At 38.1% G+C, this 22,927-nt stretch overlaps 1 protein-coding gene across 1 annotated transcript in view; it reads right to left on the bottom strand.

Annotated features, from left to right (window-relative positions):
* The window catches only part of EFCAB13 (EF-hand calcium binding domain 13), a 249,822-nt gene that overhangs the window by 183,571 nt on the left and 43,324 nt on the right, over positions 1–22,927 (bottom strand). The window contains exons 8-11 of the mRNA XM_043900794.1: positions 14,397–14,468; positions 11,344–11,835; positions 7,938–8,075; positions 900–971 (exon numbers count right to left, since the gene is read on the bottom strand). Of these exons, the coding sequence (XP_043756729.1) occupies positions 900–971; positions 7,938–8,075; positions 11,344–11,835; positions 14,397–14,468 (774 nt within the window). The remainder of the gene's footprint in view (positions 1–899; positions 972–7,937; positions 8,076–11,343; positions 11,836–14,396; positions 14,469–22,927) is intronic.

Here is a 22,927-nt window from a genome sequence, read left to right as displayed (position 1 = left end):
AAAGTTATGGTTTTTCCAGTAGTCAGATATGGATGTGAGAGTTTGTGACCAAGACAGACACTACTTCACAAAATAGCAATGAAAGAATGATTGAATTTGTGAATGAATGATTGCATGGTGAAGCATTCAAGAAATCTATATACTAATAGCATCTTCAAGGAATCCAGAGATTTAAGCACTTACATTCATCAGAAATGACAAATGATAATATAGCTTTTAACATGAGATTCTTCATCTAGGTATAAAAGGAAGTATCTTCCTTTGGATTAATTTTTTCTTATCTGAGAAATCTTTTAGGAAGAGACAGAAAGTTCACTTCTTTTTAAGCATATGAATAAACAGAAGGAAATAAAACAGCATGCCTTCATAACTTTCATTGCTTTTTAATCTCACAGAAAAAAATTATTTATATAAAAAATTAAAACACTGCAAATAATAAAAAAACTAGATTGTGATATGACTATAAATTTGTAAATCAGTGCATGGGAGATTTTATGTATGTAAATTTTACCTCAATAGAACTGTTTCTTTTTTAATGTTCTAAAGCTAAGAAAAACCAAAGTATTTTATTCAAACAAGTTCCTCTTTAAAGAAGTAAGTCATTCATCAATAGCTAACAATGGAGCTAATTACCTATTTGATCTCCTCATTATCATTACCATTACTGTACATGGGTATAGCTCTCTCCAGTTCATAAAATCCACATAATAATTCTGTGAAGTAAGTAAGTTAGTTCTTAGTACCCTGATACATAAAGTTTTTTAAAAATGCCAAATGGCTTGTCAAGGGTTTTGGAACTATTAGTACACAAAAAAAGCAAATTCAGTTCAGTTGAACCTAATTCTCCTCAACCTAACTGCTCTTTCCTCAAATGACTTTAAAATAAATTTCCTACCTACCGTCATATTCAGGAAGAGTTTGCTCTTTAGAGACAGCACTCACAAAATCATCTAATTTCACCATTCCATTTTCTGTAAAATAAAAAGTTGAAATGATACATTCTATTATACTTTTGTGTAAAATGTAACTTCACATTTTAATACAACTATGAAACATACACTTACCCTTCACTTAATCATCAGCTTATTTCTTCTACATAGCCTGTCCCCCTAGATGAGTCTTTCTAAATTAGGTCATTTCATTTCATTTCAACAATTACTGAGGCGCCAAGATGGCGGAGGAGTAGGACGGGGAGACCACTTTCTCTCCTACAAATTCATCAAAAGAATAACTGAATGCAGAGCAAACTTTGCAAAACGACTTCTGATCGCTAGCTGAGGTCATCAGGCACCCAGAAAAGCAGCCCATTGTCTTCGAAAGGAGGTAGGACAAAATATAAAAGACAAAAAGTGAGACAAAAGAGCTAAGGACAGACATCCGTCCCGGGAAGGGAGTCTTAGGCGGCATTGCTTGGGGTAGGGTCCGGGGCTGAGTGCCCTGAGGACAATCGGAGGGAGCTTCTGTGAGTTCCCAACTTGAACTGTGGGAGACCAAAAGAGAGAGAGTAAATTAACCGGCCCGAACTCACTGCCGGCCGTTCGCAGAACAAAGAGACGGAGAAAATCCAGAGAAGAGCTCGCAGTCTGCGGACCAGCCCAGCCCCGCCTGAGGCAGGAGGCAGGAGGCAGGGGGGAGGGGAAGGTCGCGGAGAGACACAGGGCGCAGGCACCCGACCGGCGCGGGCGGGGACTGGGGCTGGGGACGGGCAGGGCGGAAGGCGCAGGCACCCGATTGGCGCCAGAGGAAACTGAGACTGGGTCCGCGGAAGGGAGTGGGCGCGCCACACCTGGGGAGAGTGTGCCCACCAAGCCCCTCGCTGCCTGGACCGCTCTGACGGGGAAGGCACAGAGAGCAGGCGCAGCTTTTCGTTCCGCGCTTTTGTGGAACACCCGAGGGCTGGAACCTCGCGCAGCGCGGGGCGCGCTCCATATACAACAGCCGGGAGCCTGAGCAGCGCAGACTGAGAAAGCGGCGTCGGCCCCTCCCGGCAGCGCCAGCCCGTCCCCGCGGCGCAAGCCCGCCCCCATAGCGCCAGCCCCTCCCTGCAGCGTCAGCCCCTCCCCTCAGAGCGACGGAACTAGCTACCTGAATAAGAGTCCACCTCCGCCCGCCTGTGTCAGGGCAGAAATTAGGCGCGGAAGAGACCGGCAAACAGAAGCCAAATAAACAAAGGGAACCGCTTCAGAAGGGACTGGTGCAACAGATTAAAATCCCTCTAGAAAACACCGACTACACCGGAAGGGGCCTGTAGATATCGAGAAGTGTAAGCTGGAACGAGGAGCTATCTGAAACTGAGCCGAACCCACACTGACCGCAACAGCTCCAGAGAAACTCCTAGATATAATTTTACTTTTTTTTTTTTTTCTCTTTTATTTTCCTTTAAAATCCCCTATTACTCCCCCATTACTCCTTAACTTTCATTTCCATAGATTTTTATGATTTTTTTAATTAGGGAGAAAAAAAAATTTTTTTTTCTCTTTTTTTTTCTTTTTTCTTCTTTTTTTTTCTTTCCTTTTTCTTTTCTATTTTCTATTTTTCTTTTTCTCTTACTTCTTTTAAAGTCCTCTAGTACTCCTCCTCTACTACTCCTTAATTTTCATTTTCAATACACTATAACCTTACAAAAAAAAAAGAAGCCCTATTTTTAAACCGAAGATTATTCTCTCCCAATCTTGACTCTCCTTTTTCTACCTCAGAACACCTCTATTTCCTCCTTTCCCCTTCTCTTCCCAATCCAATTCTGTGAATCTTTGTAGGTGACTGGGCTACAGAGAACACTCTGGGAACAGACAGCTGCGTAGATCTGTCTCTCTCCTCTTGAGTCCCCCTTTTTCTCCTCCTGCTCATCTCTATCTCCCTCCTCCCTCTCCTCTTCTTCATGTAACTCTGTGAACCTCTCTGGGTGTCCCTAACGGGGGAGAATCTTTTCACCATTAACCTAGAAGTTTTCTTATCAGTGCTGTATAGTTGGAGAAGTCCCGAGACTACAGGAAGAATAAAACTGAAATCCAGAGGCAGGAGACTTAAGCCCATAACCTGAGAACACCAGAAAACTCCTGACTACATGGAACTTTAAGTAATAAGTGACTGTCCAAAAGCCTCCATACCTACACTGAAACCAACCACCACCCAAGAGCCAATAAGTTTTAGAGCAAGACATACCACGCAAATTCTCCAGCAACGCAGGAACATAGCCCTGAACGTCAACATACAGGCTGCCCAAGGTCACACCTAACACATAGACCCATCTCAAAACTCATTACTGGGCACTCCATTGCTCTCCAGAGAGAAGAAATCAAATTCCATGCACCAGAACACTGACGCAAGCTTCCCTAACCAGGAAACCTTGACAAGCCAATCATCTAACCCCACCCACTGGGTTAATCCTCCACAATAAAAAGGAACCACAGACCTCCAGAATACAGAAAGCCCACTCCAGACACAGCAATCTAAACAAGATGAAAAGGCAAAGAAATACCCAACAGGTAAAGGAACATGAAAAATGCCCACCAAGTCAAACAAAAGAGGAGGAGATAGGGAATCTACCTGAAAAAGAATTTAGAATAATGATAATAAAAATGATCCAAAATCTTGAAAACAAAATGGAGTTACAGATAAATAGCCTGGAAACAAAGATTGAAAAGATACAAGAAATGTTTAAATAAAGACCTAGAAGAAATAAAAAAGTCAATTAAAAATGAATAATGCAATGAATGAGATCAAAAACACTTTGGAGGGAACCAAGAGTAGAATAACAGAGGCAGAAGATAGGATAAGTGAGGTAGAAGATAAAATGATGGATATAAATGAAGCAGAGAGGAAAAAAGAAAAAAGAATCAAAAGAAATGAGGACAACCTCAGGGACCTCTGGGACAATGTGAAACGCCCCAACATTCGAATCATAGGAGTTCCAGAAGAAGAAGACAAAAAGAAAGGCCATGAGAAGACACTCGAGGAGATAATAGCTGAAAACGTCCCTAAAATGGGGAAGGAAATAGCCACCCAAGTCCAAGAAACCCAGAGAGTCCCAAACAGGATAAACCCAAGGCGAAACACCCCAAGACACATATTAATCAAATTAACAAAGATCAAATACAAAGAACAAATATTAAAAGCAGCAAGGGAGAAACAACAAATAACACACAAAGGGATCCCCATAAGGATAACAGCTGATCTATCAATAGAAACCCTCCAGGCCAGAAGGGAATGGCAGGACGTACTGAAAGTAATGAAAGAGAATAACCTACAATCTAGATTACTGTATCCAGCAAGGATCTCATTCAGATATGAAGGAGAATTCAAAGGCTTTACAGATAAGCAAAAGCTGAGAGAATTCAGCACCACCAAACCAGCTCTTCAACAAATGCTAAAGGATCTTCTCTAGACAGGAAATGCAGAAATGTTGTATAAACGTGAACCCAAAACAACAAAGTAAATGGCAACGGGACCACACCTATCAATAATTACCTTAAATGTAAATGGGTTGAATGCCCCAACCAAAAGACAAAGATTGGCTGAGTGGATACAAAAACAAGACCCCTATATATGCTGTCTACAAGAGACCCACCTCAAAACACGAGACACATACAGACTAAAAGTGAAGGGCTGGAAAAAAATATTTCATGCAAACGGAGAACAAAAGAAAGCAGGAGTCGCAATACTCATATCAGATAAAATAGACTTTAAAATAAAGGATGTGAAAAAAGACAAAGAAGGACACTACATAATGATCAAAGGATCAATCCAAGAAGAAGATATAACAATTATATATGCACCCAACATAGGAGCACCGCAATATGTACGGCAAACACTAACAAGTATAAAAGAGGAAATTAATAGTAACACAATAATAGTGGGAGACTTTAATACCCCAATCACAACTATGGATAGATCAACTAAACAGAAAATTAACAAGGAAACACAAACCTTAAATGACACAATGGACCAGCTAGACCTAATTGATATCTATAGGACATTTCACCCCAAAACAATCAACTTCACCTTTTTCTCAAGTGCACACGGAACCTTCTCCAGAATAGATCACATCCTGGGCCATAAATCTGGTCTTGGAAAATTCAAAAAAATTGAAATCATTCCAGTCATCTTTTCTGACCACAGTGCAGTAAGATTAGATCTCAATTACAGGAAAAAAATTGTTAAAAATTCAAATATATGGAAGCTAAATAACACGCTTCTGAATAACCAACAAATCATAGAAGAAATCAAAAAAGAAATCAAAATATGTATAGAAATGAATGAAAATGAAAACACAACAACCCAAAACCTATGGGACACTGTAAAAGCAGTGCTAAGGGGAAGGTTCATAGCAATACAGGCTTACATCAAGAAACAAGAAAAAAGCCAAATAAATAACCTAACTCTACACCTAAAGCAATTAGAGAAGGAAGAAATGAAGAACCGCAGGGTTAGCAGAAGGAAAGAAATCTTAAAAATCAGGGCAGAAATAAATGCAAAAGAAACTAAAGAGACCATAGCAAAAATCAACAAAGCTAAAAGCTGGTTTTTTGAAAAGATAAACAAAATTGACAAACCATTAGCAAGACTCATTAAGAAACAGAGAAGAACCAAATTAACAAAATTAGAAATGAAAATGGAGAGATCACAACAGACAACACTGAAATACAAAGGATCATCAGAGACTACTACCAGCAGCTCTATGCCAATAAAATGGACAACTTGGATGAAATGGACAAATTCTTAGAAAAGTATAACTTTCCAAAACTGAACCAGGAAGAAATAGAAGATCTTAACAGACCCATCACAAGCAAGGAAATTGAAACTGTAATCAAAAATCTTCCAGCAAACAAAAGCCCAGGACCAGATGGCTTCACAGCTGAATTCTACCAAAAATTTAGAGAAGAGCTAACACCTATCTTACTCAAACTCTTCCAGAAAATTGCAGATGAAGGTAAGCTTCCAAACTCATTCTATGAGGCCACCAACAATTACTGAGAGTATATTAGTGCCAAGAACTATGCTAGGCACCAAGGACTCAAAAGTAAGTAAGACACAGTCCCTGCTTTTTCAATGTTTATTATAAAGTGCAAAGGACAGAGTTAGGTACTCAGTTCTTGATAGATATAGGAAAAAGGAAAGGTGCTCAAAGTTATGGACCATGAGAAAGTTAATGAGTCTATTTCACATAATTATGAAAACCCAGTCAACCAATATGCTATCCATTGATACCTTGACAATGCTAACCAGCCCTAATGGACCCACATATCCCCATCCCTACCCCTGGTTATCCAGCTAGTCCAAACAACACCTATTTTAGATACAAACCCTGCACAGTGTTCATACTAATACTGATAAGCAGAAAAAAGGCTGAAAAAATTTAGTGGCTTCTACCCTTTAGATTTTTTTAAATGCGGAATACATGTAAAGCCATGGCTGATTCATGTCAATGTATGACAAAAACCACTACAATATTGTAATTAGCCTCCAACTAATAAAAATAAATGAAAAAACATTTTATTTTGTATTGAGGTAACACTCATCTATAGCATTGCATGCTTCACGTGTACAACAGTATATTTCTACTTTAATATATGCTACAGTATGCTCACTACCAAAAATTTTGTTTCCATCTGTCATCATACAATTGATCCCTTTTACTCATTTTGTTCCACCCCCAACACTTAACGGAGAAGGCAATGGCAACCCACTCCAGTACTTTTGCCTGGAAAATTCCATGGACGGAGGAGCCTGGTAGGCTGCAGTCCACGGGGTCGCGAAGAGTCCGACACGACTGAGCAACTTCACTTTCACACATTGGAGAAGGAAATGGCAACCCACTCCAGTGTTCTTGCCTGGAGAATCCCAGGGACGGGGGAGCCTGGTGGGCTGCCGTCTATGGGGTCGCACAGAGTCGGACAGGACTGAAGCGACTTAGCAAAAGCAGCAGTAGCAGTAGCAGCCAACACTTACCCCTCTCGTAACCATTTACTCTGATCTCTACTCCTTAGATCTTTTTTTTTAATCAAACCTTCTTTCTTATTTACCTTAACTAACAGTTTTGCTCAGGGTCTAATAGTTCACTCCTAATGTTATTTCTGTCAGTCTTTTCCCAAAATGTTGCCTCTGCCCTCTCTTCAACTGAACTTTTGCTGTGGAAAATTCTTACTTAATGATAAATCAACTTCTCTAACACAAAAATCTTTCTTGGAAACTCAAACTCTGCCCTAAACTTAGGCTGATGAGTGAGATATGCTATTTTATTTCTAGATGCTATTTAATAACTGCTTGCCTTGATTAAGAATCACTAGCCCTAAATTCCTAGCCACAGTACTCCCTCTACATTTTAGAATCTCCAATCATTTCTCCTTGGACTCCCTAGGCTATTTACTGAGAGATTTTTGAACCTCTGGGGTATCACAGTCTTGCTACTTGAACCTCTCTTCTACAACTAGATAAGCTTTCCCCAGGACCTGTCCCACACTAGAAGGCAGAGCTAGGAATAATGATGAAGAAACTTATGAAAGAATTCTGAAATAGAAAAGACCTACCTAGACCCTCCAAACCAATCTATTATACCAAACTTCCCAGAAATCGTTTTTTTACTACTCTCAATTTTAAAATAATGTATATATTGGTGTATAGTTGATTTACAATCTTGTGTTATTAGTAGTTTTGGCTCTACAGCAAGGTGAATTAGTAATACATATATCCACTCTTTTTAAGATTCTTTTCCCATATAGGTCATTACAGAGTATTGAGTTAAGTTCCCTGTGCTATACTTATTAGTTTTTAGTTATCTATTTTATATATAACTACTTCCAATTTTTGTTTGTTCTTTCTGAATCTTCTTTAGAATGACCCATTCCATTCCCAGTTGAGAGATCTTACTCCAACATTTAATACTATCATGTGAAAGTATCTAATTTTTTTTCAAAATTTTGATATTATCAGTCTCTCACCATTTCTAGCAGTGTCAGTCACAATCTTCTTGAACTCTTTATCTGATAAAGTAATTCCTATTGAAGGCAAAATGGACTGGAGTTCTTCTGCATCAATGTAATTTTCTTGGAGTTTTTTGATAGTTTCACAGACACTTCCTAAATATACAAAATGTGGAAGACTATTCAGCAACATAATTTATGTGTCTTAGCAATAATTGACAGCTAAAATCTTTTTCTTGTAATCAGAAATCAAGTTTTACTTACTTAATACCACCTTAAAACTCTTCATATTTCTGTTGTATCTTACATTATACCTAATCTTTCTCTTACAGCTCAAACACAAAACTGTCTTGAAATTCTATGAACATTTATACCTGCAGCTTATTTCTGATTAAAATATAATGGAGTCCAAGAGATTAAAACATCAGTGTGCCATGTTTAAATTTCAAGATTTCAGACAAAAATTGAGAGTTCTTTCCCTATCACTTTACCTACCATGTTTTCAGTTCACAACCCTCAAAATTACAAAATCCTAGCAGACACACATGACCATAATGAGCCTCCTTATATAATGTACTGAAATGGGAAAAATATCACCTCTGTTGTATTCTGGCAAAAATGTATACCCTGAATTTATTCATGAAGAAATACAAGAAAACCCAAAATGAGGGACATTACACAAAACAACTAGTCAATACTCTTCCAAAGTATCAAGGTCATGAAATATTGAAAAACCATCCCAGATTGAAGGAGACTAGGACACATGACAACTAAGTGTAACATGTGATCCTGAAAGAGATCCTGGATCAGAAAAAGGACATTCATAGAAAAACAGTCAAACTTTTAATAAGGTCCTATATTAGTAAATATTGTTGTATCAGTGTTAATTTTCCAGTTTAGATCATTATACTGGGGTTATATAAGATATTAATATGTGGGAACATTAGATGAAGAGTATGTAGAAATGTTCTCATTTCTGTGTAATTCTTATTAATTTAAAATTATTTATTAAACAAAAAATTTTAAATGTTTTTTAAATGTAAATCAAGTGGCAGTCACATTTCACAGATGCTCAACCATCATCAGTTTATTTGGAGAAGTTAGGAGATAAACTATTTTATACTTTTCCAAATACAGAATGTTAAGTATGACAGTGGTAGGTGAAATCATTTGATTTTAGTGATACCAGCAAGGTAGATAACCACTTTCTACCACAATCCTGTGCTACCCACTGGCTAAATGCCTACTACTCCATTATTCCTTTAATCAGAGCTTTAATTCTTAATGAAATACAAAAAAACTCACAGACAGAAATAGACATGGCATAAAAGCAGTACATCAGTAAAGGAATCATAATAAACATCTTTATGCCCCCTTAATAGATCACACTCCTTTTTCAACTGAGTTATTAGTATGCGTTAGCATATGTGTGTGTGTTAGTCACTGCATCGTGTCCAACTCTTTGTGACCCTGTGGATGGTAGCCCGCCAGACTGCTCTGTCCATGGAGTTCTCCAGGCAAGAATACTGGAGTGGGTCGCCATTCCCTTCTCCAGGGGATATTTCTGACGCAGGGATCGAACCCAGGTCTCCTGCACTGCAGGCAGATTTGTTAACATCTGAGCCACCAGGGAATAAGAGTCACTAATGATTCACAAAGCATTCATCTTAACAATTACACTCAGTACTAAATACAATTTTTAAAGGCTGGTAAATTTCTTGAAATAAATTAAGTAACTCCAGCTGAGGCCTACAGAAAGGAGTGTTTAATTGGGTTCCCTACACAATATGTCCCCTGGAGAAAGGCAGGGCAACCCACTCCAGTATTCTTCCTTGGAGAAGTCCATGGACAGAGAAGCCTAGTGGGTTATGGTCCAGAGTGTTGCAAAGAGTTGGACATGACTGAAGTGACTAAGCATGCATGCACATACACAATACTTCTATGATATAAGAAGTACATAAGGGAAAAACATATACTGGTTGGGAAGTCACTGCTCATCTTTGAGGAATATCATAAAGCCTTAGGGATCTGGGATGTATACTATTAATTATTTTCTCTTGATATTCCCACATCCATAAGAAATAATACCTGAACAGTGTGGAGATTCCTTAAAAAACTGGAAATAGAACTGCCATACAACCCAGCAATCCCACTGCGGGGCATACACATGGAGGAAATCAGAACTGAAAGAGACATGTATACCCCAATGTTCATCGCAGCACTGTTCACAATAGCCAGGACATGGAAGCAACCTAGATGCCCATCAGCAGATGAATGAATAAGAAAGTTGTGGTACATATACATAATGGAATATTACTCAGCTATTAAAAAGAATGCATTTGAATAAGTTCTAATGAGGTGGATGAAACGGGAGCCTATTATACAGAGTGAAGTAAGTCAGAAAGAAAACACCAATACAGTATATTAATGCATATATATGGAATTTAGAAAGATGGTAACAATGACCATATATGCAAGACAGCAAAAGAGACACAGATGTACAGAACAGACTTTTGGACTCTGTGGGAGAAGGCGAGGGTGGGATGATTTGAGAGAATAGCATTGAAACATGTATATCATCATGTGTGAAATAGATCGCCAGTCCAGGTTCAATGCATGAGACAGGGTACTCAGGGCTGGTGCACTGGGATGACCCTGAGGGATGGGATGGGGAGGGAGGTGGGAGGGGGGTTCAGGATGGGGAACACATGTAAGTCCATGGCTGATTCATGTGAATGTATGGCAAAAACCACCACAATATTGTAATTAGCCTCCAATTAAAATTTAAAAAAAAAAGAAAGAATACCTGAAGTATTATAGATATCCTAAATTTAAATTATGGAACTCTGAGCAAAAATTTCACATAGACTTCATATATACTTGGTTAAATAAATGACCAAAAAAAAAAAAAGCATTTCCAAAGGAAAATAGGCCCTCTACTTTCTCGGGAACTTGTTCAGTCGCTAAGTCATATCCGACTCTGCAACCCCATAGACTGCAGCACACCAGGCTTCCCCATCCTTCACCATCTCCTGGAATTTACTCAAACTCATGTCCATTGAGTCAGTGATGCCATCCAACCATCTCATCCTCTGAACGTGAGTGATTCCAATTAATCACTGAATAAACTTCTCAGCCCAAGTTCAGTTCAGTTCAGTTCAGTCACTCAGTCGTGTCCGACTCTTTGCAACCCCATCAATCGCAGCACGCCAACAGCCCAAGTTAGCTCCCCACAAAAGGGAGCATCTGGAAAGGAACTGCTATCAAAACCACAGTATTGTATCCATCAGCCTAAATTCCAAAAGTGATGGATATTCAGAGTATTGACAATTGAAATGTCTACAACTATCTAATACTGCTTACTTCAGCTCATTTCTATAATAACTGAAGGGCCCAGATGTTGTCTTACATATATGATACTGACCCAGAGCATTAACTGCAGTTTTTTCCTTAGATGAAACTTGTTTTAGAAGGCTAAAGCTCCTTCTCACAGCTGGCTTCTGAAGTTTTGGGATACTAAAAATATCACTTTTATCCAGAGTCTTTTTGAGGCCTGAAACACGCTTCAAGTCTTGTGGTTTAGACTTTGAGTCATGAATTTCAACTTTCTCTGAACTTTTCTTAAAGTTCATGCCATCCTTTGAATATGGTTCCTGGAACTCTATATCACCGCTATCAACCTCATCCTGGAATCTTCTTATTTGCGAAATATTTTTTTGTCTTTTAAATTCATAGTCATCATTCTCACTCATAATTTTATGATTTTGGAGGCTCTTTGTATTTAATTTTTGGAATAATGATGATTCAGACAGTCCAGAAGCTAAAATGCTTTTCTTCCTAGATTGTGGATAGCATCCTGACACATTTGATAACTTTCTTGAAGTAGCTTCATCCGAGGCTGCTCCTTCCATAATTGCTAAGCAAGAGAAACATATTCCATTAATTCATTTACCTGTACAACTTGTAATGCCTTTTAAAAAATAATACTTAAGTCCTCATGAAAACTGTTCAAGAAATTATCATTTGCTTAAATACATCAGATGAAGTTAATAACTAACAGAGCTGATGACCAAAAGGTTAACTATTGACTAGGTTAAATATAATCTACTGGTTTAATATAGTTAAATACTTCCATCCAACACTATTCATAGCAACAATGAATCTAAAGCAAAAGCCTACTGAAGTACATGGTTCTCATTCCCCACTCTTCTCCAATTCAGAAAGATAATAGACTAATAAGCCAACACAGATACAAATCCCTTAGTTACGAGGGTGCAGAAATATGAAGAAGTTGTAAAGGGAAATTTTTAAGTATTTACAAAGTTAGAACACTTTATAAATAAAACGATACTCTCCTAAAGTAAGACAGTAAAATAATTACTCTCCTAAAAATCTGCAGCATTTGCAGGAGGTTAGTAACTTCATACATATAAGAAAATTTTTAGAAAAATATTAATATAATATCCCAATTGGGGCTTCATTTACAAAATCCATCTCATGGCTCATAATAGTACCTTGCATTTGAATAACACATTTTAAAATATTTCAAATGTTACAACACTTGACCCTCAAAATAATTCTATGAGAGCATCAAGTTCCTATAAAACCAAAGAAAACAAGAGACTTCTAATAGAGTAGCAATATAATATTGATTATGAAGACATTTTATTTAGAGAAAAAGAAAAGTTTCTTAGCTTAGGGTGTATTACAATGAGCAATTGAAGGAAATTGAAGGAGAAAGGGACAATGGACTTGATGGACATGAGTTTTAGCAAACTCTGGGAAATGGTGAAGGACTTGGAAGCCTGGTATGCTGCAGTTCATGGGGTTGCAAAGAGCTGAACATGATTGAGCGATTGAACAACAACAATAAAGGGAGAAGCAGCCAAGTAACTATCAGAGGCAAGACTAAAGGGATCATAGAAACTAACCAAGATTAGGAGACCAACCACCTGAGACAAGGTTAAGGGAGTTCAAGCCCTGCTGGTATTTGTTGCTCAGTCGCTAAGTCCAGGGCTCCCTGGACTTAGAGAGTTTGAGAGTTTGCTCAAACTCATGTCCATTGAGTCAGTGATGCCATCCAACCATCTCATCCTCTGTTATCCCCTTCTCCTCCTGCCCTCAATCTTTGCCAGCATCAGGGTCTTTTCCAATGAGTCAGCTCTTTGCACCAGGTGGCCAAAATATTAGAACTTCAGCTTCACCATCAGTCTGTCCAATGAATATTCAGGACTGATTTCCTTTGGGATTGACTGGTTGGATCTCCTTGCTGTCCAAGGGACTCTCAAGAGTCTTCTCCAGCACCAAAATTTGAAAGCATCTGTATACACCTTAATTTTGTCAGAGACCCTACTCTCGGACCATTGTTATAAAAGCCCTGACCAAACTCCCCTGGGTTGGGATGCACAGTTTTTCAGGACAGGAGTCCACTGTGTTCTCCTTTGCCTGACAAATCAATAAAGCTATTATTTTCTACTTCACCCAAAACCCTGTTTCTGATATTCAAATTCTGATATTCATATTCTGATATGCACCCATGCATCCAGCATGGGTGCAGAGAAGGCAAGCTTTCAGCATCAATAGTAGGAAGTTTACTTTGTCTACCTAAAATTTTAGAAATTAACAAGTAGCAATATAAACATGCTATTTTCAGTCATGAAGATAAATATCAAGTAATCAGCTAAAACATTTGAAATTTTTGCCTCTGGAGAAGCTGAGAGGAGGATTAGGCAAGAGGCTGCTTTTTTTTTTTTTTCTAGCAAGATTTACAGAGCTATATAATCCTTAAAATTATGTACATAGATAATCTTAATCAAATGACATTTGGACAAATGAAACAGAGAGTAAAGAATGATGATGTGCAACAGGAAAACATCAAAAACAATGCACTTAAGAAAAACTAAACATGAGTGATAGAGAAAAACATACTATGGTTTTTTAAACAATGTCAGGATGTCAGAATGACCACAAATTGCAAATTAAATATTATCTTTTTTTTAGTGTTACTACTTTGTTTTAAAGTTGACTATGTTGCAAGATATTAAGAGAAAGATAAAAACAGAAAAAATATGAGATTGTAATATTAGATAATTATGTGAAAATGTTAGTCACTCAGTCGTGTCTGCCCCTCTGTGACCCCATGGGCTGTAGCCACCAGGCTCCTCTGTCCATGGAATTCTTCAAGCAAGAATAGAATAGGTAGCCAATTTCTTCTCCAGGGGATCTTTCTGATCCAGGGATTGAACCTGGGTCTCCTGCCTTGTAGGCAGATTCTTTATCATCTGAGCCATCAGGGAATATAATTATAATATTGATTATCAGGTATATTCAGGGTACTATATTAAATTTTTATCTCTCTGATTTAAGAGCATAAAGGGTTTAAAGAAGTCTTTCAAAACTCATATAATAAAATCTATAAATTAGTATTTAAAGACAAGTTATAAACAAAACTTGCTATAGCAACAAGAGATCACTTACAAATATTCTCATACTCTTGCTGTAGTTCATCCAAAGTAAATATAATATCCCCAATATCCACCATTTGATTACCTGTAATACAAAGAATTCCTGAGTTTAGACACTGTATTTCCTTTTGAACACAATACAGCTGCTATCCTATTCTAAAATTAAAACACCACATAAATATGTGCAAGTAGGAAAAAAGGGCCAGCTATTATGGGCTTTGAACAATATCTGGAATTATGAATTAGTAATTCAGTATACACTGAAACATAAGACTTCATTAATATGACAAAATGAAGAAATCTTGTTCTTCCTGACTGGGGGAGATGGAATAAGGAGTGAGAATTATTAATTCTTTCAACATTGTTTCAGCGGTTAATATCTGATATATTCACTGTGCTATATACTGAGGATACAATATTGAGCAAAAGTAGACACGATATCTGCTCTCCTGGTGCTTAACTAGTGTTAATTAATACACAAACCTTAATCAAACAGTTTAAAATATAAATTGCAACTGAGATCAATCCTGTGAAAGTGTACAATATGAGAATATGACCTAGTCAGAGAGGTCAGGGAAACATCTCTAAAAAACAGACTGTAGTTTAGATTTAAAGTATTAAGCAGGACCCTGAGGAAACCATCATTTAAAAAGATATATGTACCCCAATGTTCATTGCAGCACTATTTACAATAGTAGCTAAAACATGGAAACAACCTAGATGTCCATCGACAGATGAATGGATAAAAGAAGTTGTGAAACAGGGAAACTGAGGCTGGGACCGCGCATGGCAGAAGACGCGCCGCACCGGGGGAGAGAGCGCCCGTCAAGCGCCTGGCTGCCTGAGCCACTCGGGCGGCGTAGGCACAAAACGCAGGCGCAGCTTTGTGTTCCGCGCTTTTGTGGAACACCCGAGGGCTGGAACCGCGCGCAGCGCGGGGAACGCTCCATATAGAGCAGCCGGGAGCCTGAGCAGCGTAGACGGGAAAGCAGCGCCAGCCCCTCCCCGCAGCGCGATGGAACTAGCTACCTGAATAAGAGACCACCTCCGCCCGCCTGTGTCAGGACAGAAATTAGGCGCGGAAGAGACCAGCAAACAGAAGCCAAATAAACAAAGGGAACCGCTTCAGAAGGGACCAGTGCAACAGATTAAAATCCCTGTAGAGAACACCGACTACACCGGAAGGGGCCTGTAGATATCGAGAAGTGTAAGCTGGAACGAGGAGCTATCTGTAACTGAACCTTTTGAACCCACACTGACCGCAACAGCTTCAGAGAAATTCCTAGATATATTTTTACTTTTTCTTTTTTTTTTTTTTTTGAGTAAAGAAGAAAAAAAAATTTTTTTTTCTTTTTTATGTTTTCTCTTTTATTTTCTTTTAAAATTCCCTATTACTCCCCCATTACTCCTTAACTTTCATTTTCACGATTTTTACGATTTTCTTAATTAGGGGGAAAAAATTTTTTTTTATTTTTTTTACTTGTGTTTTTTTTTCTTTCTTTCTTTCTTTTTTCTTTTTCTCTTCTATTTTCTATTTTTCTTTTTCTCTTATTTCCTTTTAAAGTCCTCTATTACTCCTCTACTACTCCTTAATTTTCATTTTCATTACACTATAACCTTACAAAAAAAAAGAGAAGCCCTATTTTTAAACCGAACTTCATATATATTTCCAAAATTTTTTTGTGTGTTTTGGTTTTTGCCTTTAATATAGTATTTTTAAGAGTCTAACCTCTACTCTAGATTTTTAATCTTTGTTTTTCAGTATATGATATAAATTATGGACATTTAAGAATCCAGTATTCAGTTCCCATTTTTATTCAGGAGTGTGTTGATTATTCTCTCCCAATCTTGACTCTCCTTTTTCTACCTCAGAACACCTCTATTTCCTCCTTTCCCCTTCTCTTCCCAATCCAATTCTGTGAATCTTTGTGGGTGTCTGGGCTACGGAGAATACTCTGGGAACAGACAACTGCATAGATCGATCTCTCTCCTCTGGAGTCCCCCTTTTTCTCCTCCTGCTCATCTCTATCTCCCTCCTCCCTCTCCTCTTCTTCATGTAACTCTGTGAACCTCTCTGGGTGTCCCTCACAGGGGAGAATCCTTCACCATTAACCTAGAAGTTTTATTAGCAGTGCTGTATAGTAGGAGAAGTCTTGAGACTACTGGAAGAATACAACTGAAACCCAGAGGCAGGAGACTTAAGCCCAAAACCCGAGAACACCAGAAAACTCCTGACTACGTGGAACTTTAAGTAATAAGAGACCATCCAAAAGCCTCCATACCTACACTGAAACCAACCACCACCCAAGAGCCAATAAGTTCCAGAGCAAGACATACCACGCAAATTCTCCAGCAATGCAGAAACATAGCCCTGAATGCCAACTTACAGGCTGCCCAAGGTCACACCTAACACATAGACACATCTCAGAACTCATTACTGGGCACTCCATTGCACTCCAGAGAGAAGAAATCAAGTTCCACCCACCAGAACACCGACACAAGCCTCCCTAACCAGGAAACCTTGACAAGTCAAACGTCCAACCCCACCCACTGGGTAAAACCTCCACAATAAAAAGGAATCACAGACCTCCAGAATACAGAAAGCCCGCTCCAGACACAGCAATCTAAACAAGATGAAAAGGCAGAGAAATACCCTACAGGTAAAGGAACATGAAAAATGCCCACCAAGTCAAACAAAAGAGGAGGAGATAGGGAATCTACCTGAAAAAGAATTTAGAATAATGATAATAAAAATGATCCAAAATCTTGAAAACAAAATGGAGTTACAGATAAATAGCCTGGAGACAAAGATTGAAAAGATGCAAGAAATGTTTAATAAAGACCTAGAAGAAATAATAAAGAGTCAACTAAAAATGAATAATGTAATAAATGAGATCAAAAACACTCTGGAGGGAACCAAGAGTAGAATAACAGAGGCAGAAGATAGGATAAGTGAGGTAGAAGATAAAATGATGGATATAAATGAAGCAGAGAGGAAAAAAGAAAAAAGAATCAAAAGAAATGAGGAAAACCTCAGGGACCTCTGGGACAATGTGAAACGCCCCAACATTCGAATCATAGGAGTTCCAGAAGAAGAAGACAAAAAGAAAGGCCATGAGAAAATACTCGAGGAGATAATAGCTGAAAACTTCCCTAAAATGGGGAAGGAAATAGCCACCCAAGTCCAAGAAACCCAGAGAGTCCCAAACAGGATAAACCCAAGGCGAAACACCCCAAGACACATATTAATCAAATTAACAAAGATCAAACACAAAGAACAAATATTAAATGCAGCAAGGGAGAAACAACAAATAACACAAAGGGATTCCCATAAGGATAACAGCTGATCTATCAATAGAAACCCTCCAGGCCAGAAGGGAATGGCAGGACATAGTGAAGGTAATGAAAGAGAATAACCTACAATCTAGATTACTGTATCCAACAAGGATATCATTCAGATATGAAGGAGAATTCAAAAGCTTTACAGACAAGCAAAAGCTGAGAGAATTCAGCACCACCAAACCAGCTCTTCAACAAATGTTAAAGGATCTTCTCTAGACCGGAAATGCAGAAATGTTGTATAAACGTGAACCCAAAACAACAAAGCAAATGGCAACGGGACCATTCTTATCAATAATTACCTTAAATGTAAATGGGTTGAATGCCCCAACCAAAAGACAAAGACTGGCTGAATGGATACAAAAGCAAGACCCCTATATATGCTGTCTACAAGAGACCCACCTCAAAGCAAGAGACACATACAGACTAAAAGTGAAGGGCTGCATTATACAGAGTGAAGTAAGCCAGAAAGATAAAGAACATTACAGCATACTAACACATATATATGGAATTTAGAAAGATGGTAACGACAACCCTATATGCAAAACAGAAAAAGAGACACAGAAGTACAGAACAGACTTTTGAACTCTGTGGGAGAAGGTGAGGGTGGGATGTTGCGAAAGAACAGCATGTATATTATCTATGGTGAAACAGGTCACCAGCCCAGGTTGGATGCATGAGACAAGTGCTCGAACCTGGTGCACTGGGAAGACCCAGAGGAATCGGGTGGAGAGGGAGGGGGGAGGGGGGATCGGGATGGGGTGAGAGGGAGGGGGGAGGGGGGATTGGGATGGGGAATACGTGTAAATCTATTGCTGATTCATGTCAATGTATGACAAAACCCACTGAAAAAAATAAATTAATAAATTAAAAAAAAAATAAAAGTGAAGGGCTGGAAAAAAATATTTCATGCAAACGGAGAACAAAAGAAAGCAGGAGTCGCAATACTCATATCAGATAAAATAGACTTTCAAACAAAGGATGTGAAAAGAGACAAAGAAGGACACTACATAATGATCAAAGGATCAATCCAAGAAGAGGATATAACAATTATAAATATATATGCACCTAACATAGGAGCACCGCAATACGTACAGCAAATGCTAACGAGTATGAAAGAGGAAATTAATAGTAACACAATAATAGTGGGAGACTTTAATACCCCACTCACAACTATGGATAGATCAACTAAACAGAAAATTAACAAGGAAACACAAACCTTAAATGACACAATGGACCAGCTAGACCTAATTGATATCTATAGGACATTTCACCCCAAAACAATCAACTTCACCTTTTTCTCAAGTGCACACGGAACCTTCTCCAGAATAGATCACATCCTGGGCCACAAATCTGGTCTTGGAAAATTTAAAAAAATTGAAATCATTCCAGTCATCTTTTGTGATCACAGTGCAGTAAGATTAGATCTCAATTACAGGAAAAAAATTGTTAAAAATTCAAATATATGGAGGCTAAATAACATGCTTCTGAATAACCAACAAGTCATAGAAGAAATCAAAAAAGAAATCAAAATATGCATAGAAATGAATGAAAATGAAAACACAACAACCCAAAACCTATGGGACACTGTAAAAGCAGTGCTTAGGGGAAGGTTCATAGCATTACAGGCTTACATCAAGAAACAAGAAAAAAGCCAAATAAATAACCTAACTCTACACCTAAAGCAATTAGAGAAGGAAGAAATGAAGAACCCCAGGGTTAGCAGAAGGAAAGAAATCTTAAAAATCAGGGCAGAAATAAATGCAAAAGAAACTAAAGAGACCATAGCAAAAATCAACAAAGCTAAAAGCTGGTTTTTTGAAAAAATAAACAAAATTGACAAACCATTAGCAAGACTCATTGAGAAACAAAGAGAGAAGAACCAAATTAACAAAATTAGAAATGAAAATGGAGAGATCACAACAAACAACACTGAAATACAAAGGATCATCAGAGACTACTACCAGCAGCTCTATGCCAATAAAATGGACAACTTGGATGAAATGGACAAATTCTTAGAAAAGTATAACTTTCCAAAACTGAACCAGGAAGAAATAGAAGATCTTAACAGACCCATCACAAGCAAGGAAATCGAAACTGTAATCAAAAATCTTCCAGCAAACAAAAGCCCAGGACCAGATGGCTTCACAGCTGAATTCTACCAAAAATTTAGAGAAGAGCTAACACCTATCTTACTCAAACTCTTCCAGAAAATTGCAGAAGAAGGTAAACTTCCAAACTCATTCTATGAGGCTACCATCACCCTAATTCCAAAACCAGACAAAGATGCCACCAAAAAAGAAAACTACAGGCCAATATCACTGATGAACATAGATGTAAAAATCCTTAACAAAATTCTAGCACACAGAATCCAACAACATATTAAAAAAATCATACACCATGACCAAGTGGGCTTTATCCCAGGAATGCAAGGATTCTTTAATATCCGCAAATCAATCAACGTAATACACCACATTAACAAATTGAAAGATAAAAACCATATGATTATCTCAATAGATGCAGAGAACGACTTTGACAAAATTCAACACTCATTTATGATTAAAACTCTCCAGAAAGTAGGAATAGAAGGAACATACCTCAACATAATAAGAGCTATATATGACAAACCCACAGCAAGCATTACCTTCAATGGTGAAAAATTGAAAGCATTTCCCCTGAAATCAGGAACAAGACAAGGGTGCCCACTCTCACCACTACTATTCAACATAGTGTTGGAAGTTTTGGCCACAGCAATCAGAGCAGAAAAAGAAGTAAAAGGAATCCAGATAGGAAAAGAAGAAGTGAAACTCTCGCTGTTTGCAGATGACATGATCCTCTACATAGAAAACCCTAAAGACTCCACCAGAAAATTACTAGAGCTAATCAATGAATATAGTAAAGTTGCAGAATATAAAATAAACACACAGAAATCCCTTGCATTTCTATACACTAACAATGAAAAAACAGAAAGAGAAATTAAGGAAACAATACCATTCACCATTGCAACGAAAAGAATAAAATACTTAGGAGTACATCTACCTAAAGAAACAAAAGACCTATACATAGAAAACTATAAAACACTGATGAAAGAAATCAAAGAGGACACAAAGAGATGGAGAAACATACCGTGTTCATGGATTGGAAGAATCAATATTGTCAAAATGGCTATTCTTCCCAAAGCAACCTATAGATTCAATGCAATCCCTATCAAGCTACCAACGGTATTTTTCACAGAACTAGAACAAATAATTTCACAATTTGTATGGAAATACAAAAAACCTTGAATAGCCAAAGTAATCTTGAGAAAGAAGAATGGAACTGGAGGAATCAACCTGCCTGACTTCAGGCTCTACTACAAAGCCACAGTCATCAAGACAGTGTGGTACTGGCACAAAGACAGAAATATAGATCAATGGAACAGAATAGAAAGCCCAGAGATAAATCCACGAACCTATGGACACCTTATCTTTGACAAAGGAGGCAAGGATATACAATGGAAAAAAGACAATCTCTTTAACAAGTGGTGCTGGGAAAACTGGTCAACCACTTGTAAAAGAATGAAACTAGGACACTTTCTAACACCATACACAAAAATAAACTCAAAATGGATTAAAGATCTAAATGTAAGACCAGAAACTATAAAACTCCTAGAGGAGAACATAGGCAAAACACTCTCCGACATGAATCACAGCAGGATCCTCTATGACCCACCTCCCAGAATATTGGAAACAAAAGCAAAAATAAACAAATGGGACCTAATGAAACTTAAAAGCTTTTGCACAACAAAGGAAACTATAAGTAAGGTGAAAAGACAGCCCTCAGATTGGGAGAAAATAATAGCAAATGAAGCAACAGACAAAGGATTAATCTCAAAAATATACAAGCAACTCCTGTAGCTCAATTCCAGAAAAACAAATGACCCAATCAAAACATGGGCCAAAGAACTAAACAGACATTTCTCCAAAGAAGACATACAGATGGCTAACAAACACATGAAAAGATGCTCCACATCACTCATTATCAGAGAAATGCAAATCAAAACTACAATGAGGTACCATTACACGCCAGTCAGGATGGCTGCTATCCAAAAGTCTACAAGCAATAAATGCTGGAGAGGGTGTGGAGAAAAGGGAACCCTCTTACACTGTTGGTGGGAATGCAAACTAGTACAGCCACTATGGAGAACAGTGTGGAGATTCCTTAAAAAACTGGAAATAGAACTGCCATATGACCCAGCAATCCCACTCCTGGGCATACACACTGAGGAAACCAGATCTGAAAGAGACATGTGCACCCCAATGTTCATCGCAGCACTATTTATAATAGCCAGGACATGGAAGCAACCTAGATGCCCATCAGCAGATGAATGGATAAGGAAGCTGTGGTACATCTACACGATGGAATATTACTCAGCCATTAAAAAGAATTCATTTGAATCAGTTCTAATGAGATGGATGAAACTGGAGCCCATTATACAGAGTGAAGTAAGCCAGAAAGATAAAGAACATTACAGCATACTAACACATATATATGGAATTTAGAAAGATGGTAATGATAACCCTATATGTAAAACAGAAAAAGAGACACAGATGTACAGAACAGACTTTTGGACTCTGTGGGAGAAGGCGAGGGTGGGATGTTTCGAGAGAACAGCATGTATATTATCTACGGTGAAACAGACCACCAGCCCAGGTGGGATGCATGAGATAGGTGCTCGGGCCAGGTGCAATGAGAGGACTCAGGGGAATTGGGTTGAGGGGGAGGTGGGAAGGGGGTCGGGATGGGGAATACATGTAACTCCACAGCTGATTCATGTCAATGTATGACAAAACCCACTGCAATGTTGCAAAGTAATTAGCCTCCAACTAATAAAAATAATTGAAAAAAAAATAAAATAAAATAAAATAAAAAGAAGTTGTGATACATATACACAATGGAATATTACTCAGCTATTAAAAGGAATGCACTTGTGTTGGCTCACATGACGTGGACAAATCTAGAGCCTATTATACAAAATGAAGTAAGTCAGAAAGAGAAAAGCAATATTGTATACTAATGCATATATATGGAATCTAGAAAGATGGTACTGATGAACATATATGCAGGGTAGCAGTGGAGATGCAGACATAGAGAACAGACTTGTGGACATGGGGTGGAAGAAAGGGTGGGACAATGGAGAGAGTAGCATGGAAACATTTACATTAC

Source organism: Cervus elaphus, chromosome 5, assembly GCF_910594005.1.
Source record: "Cervus elaphus chromosome 5, mCerEla1.1, whole genome shotgun sequence".
In the NCBI taxonomy this organism is placed as follows: Eukaryota; Metazoa; Chordata; class Mammalia; order Artiodactyla; family Cervidae; genus Cervus; species Cervus elaphus.
Note: the sequence above shows the minus strand (reverse complement) of the source record. Positions and strands in the feature narration are given on the sequence as shown.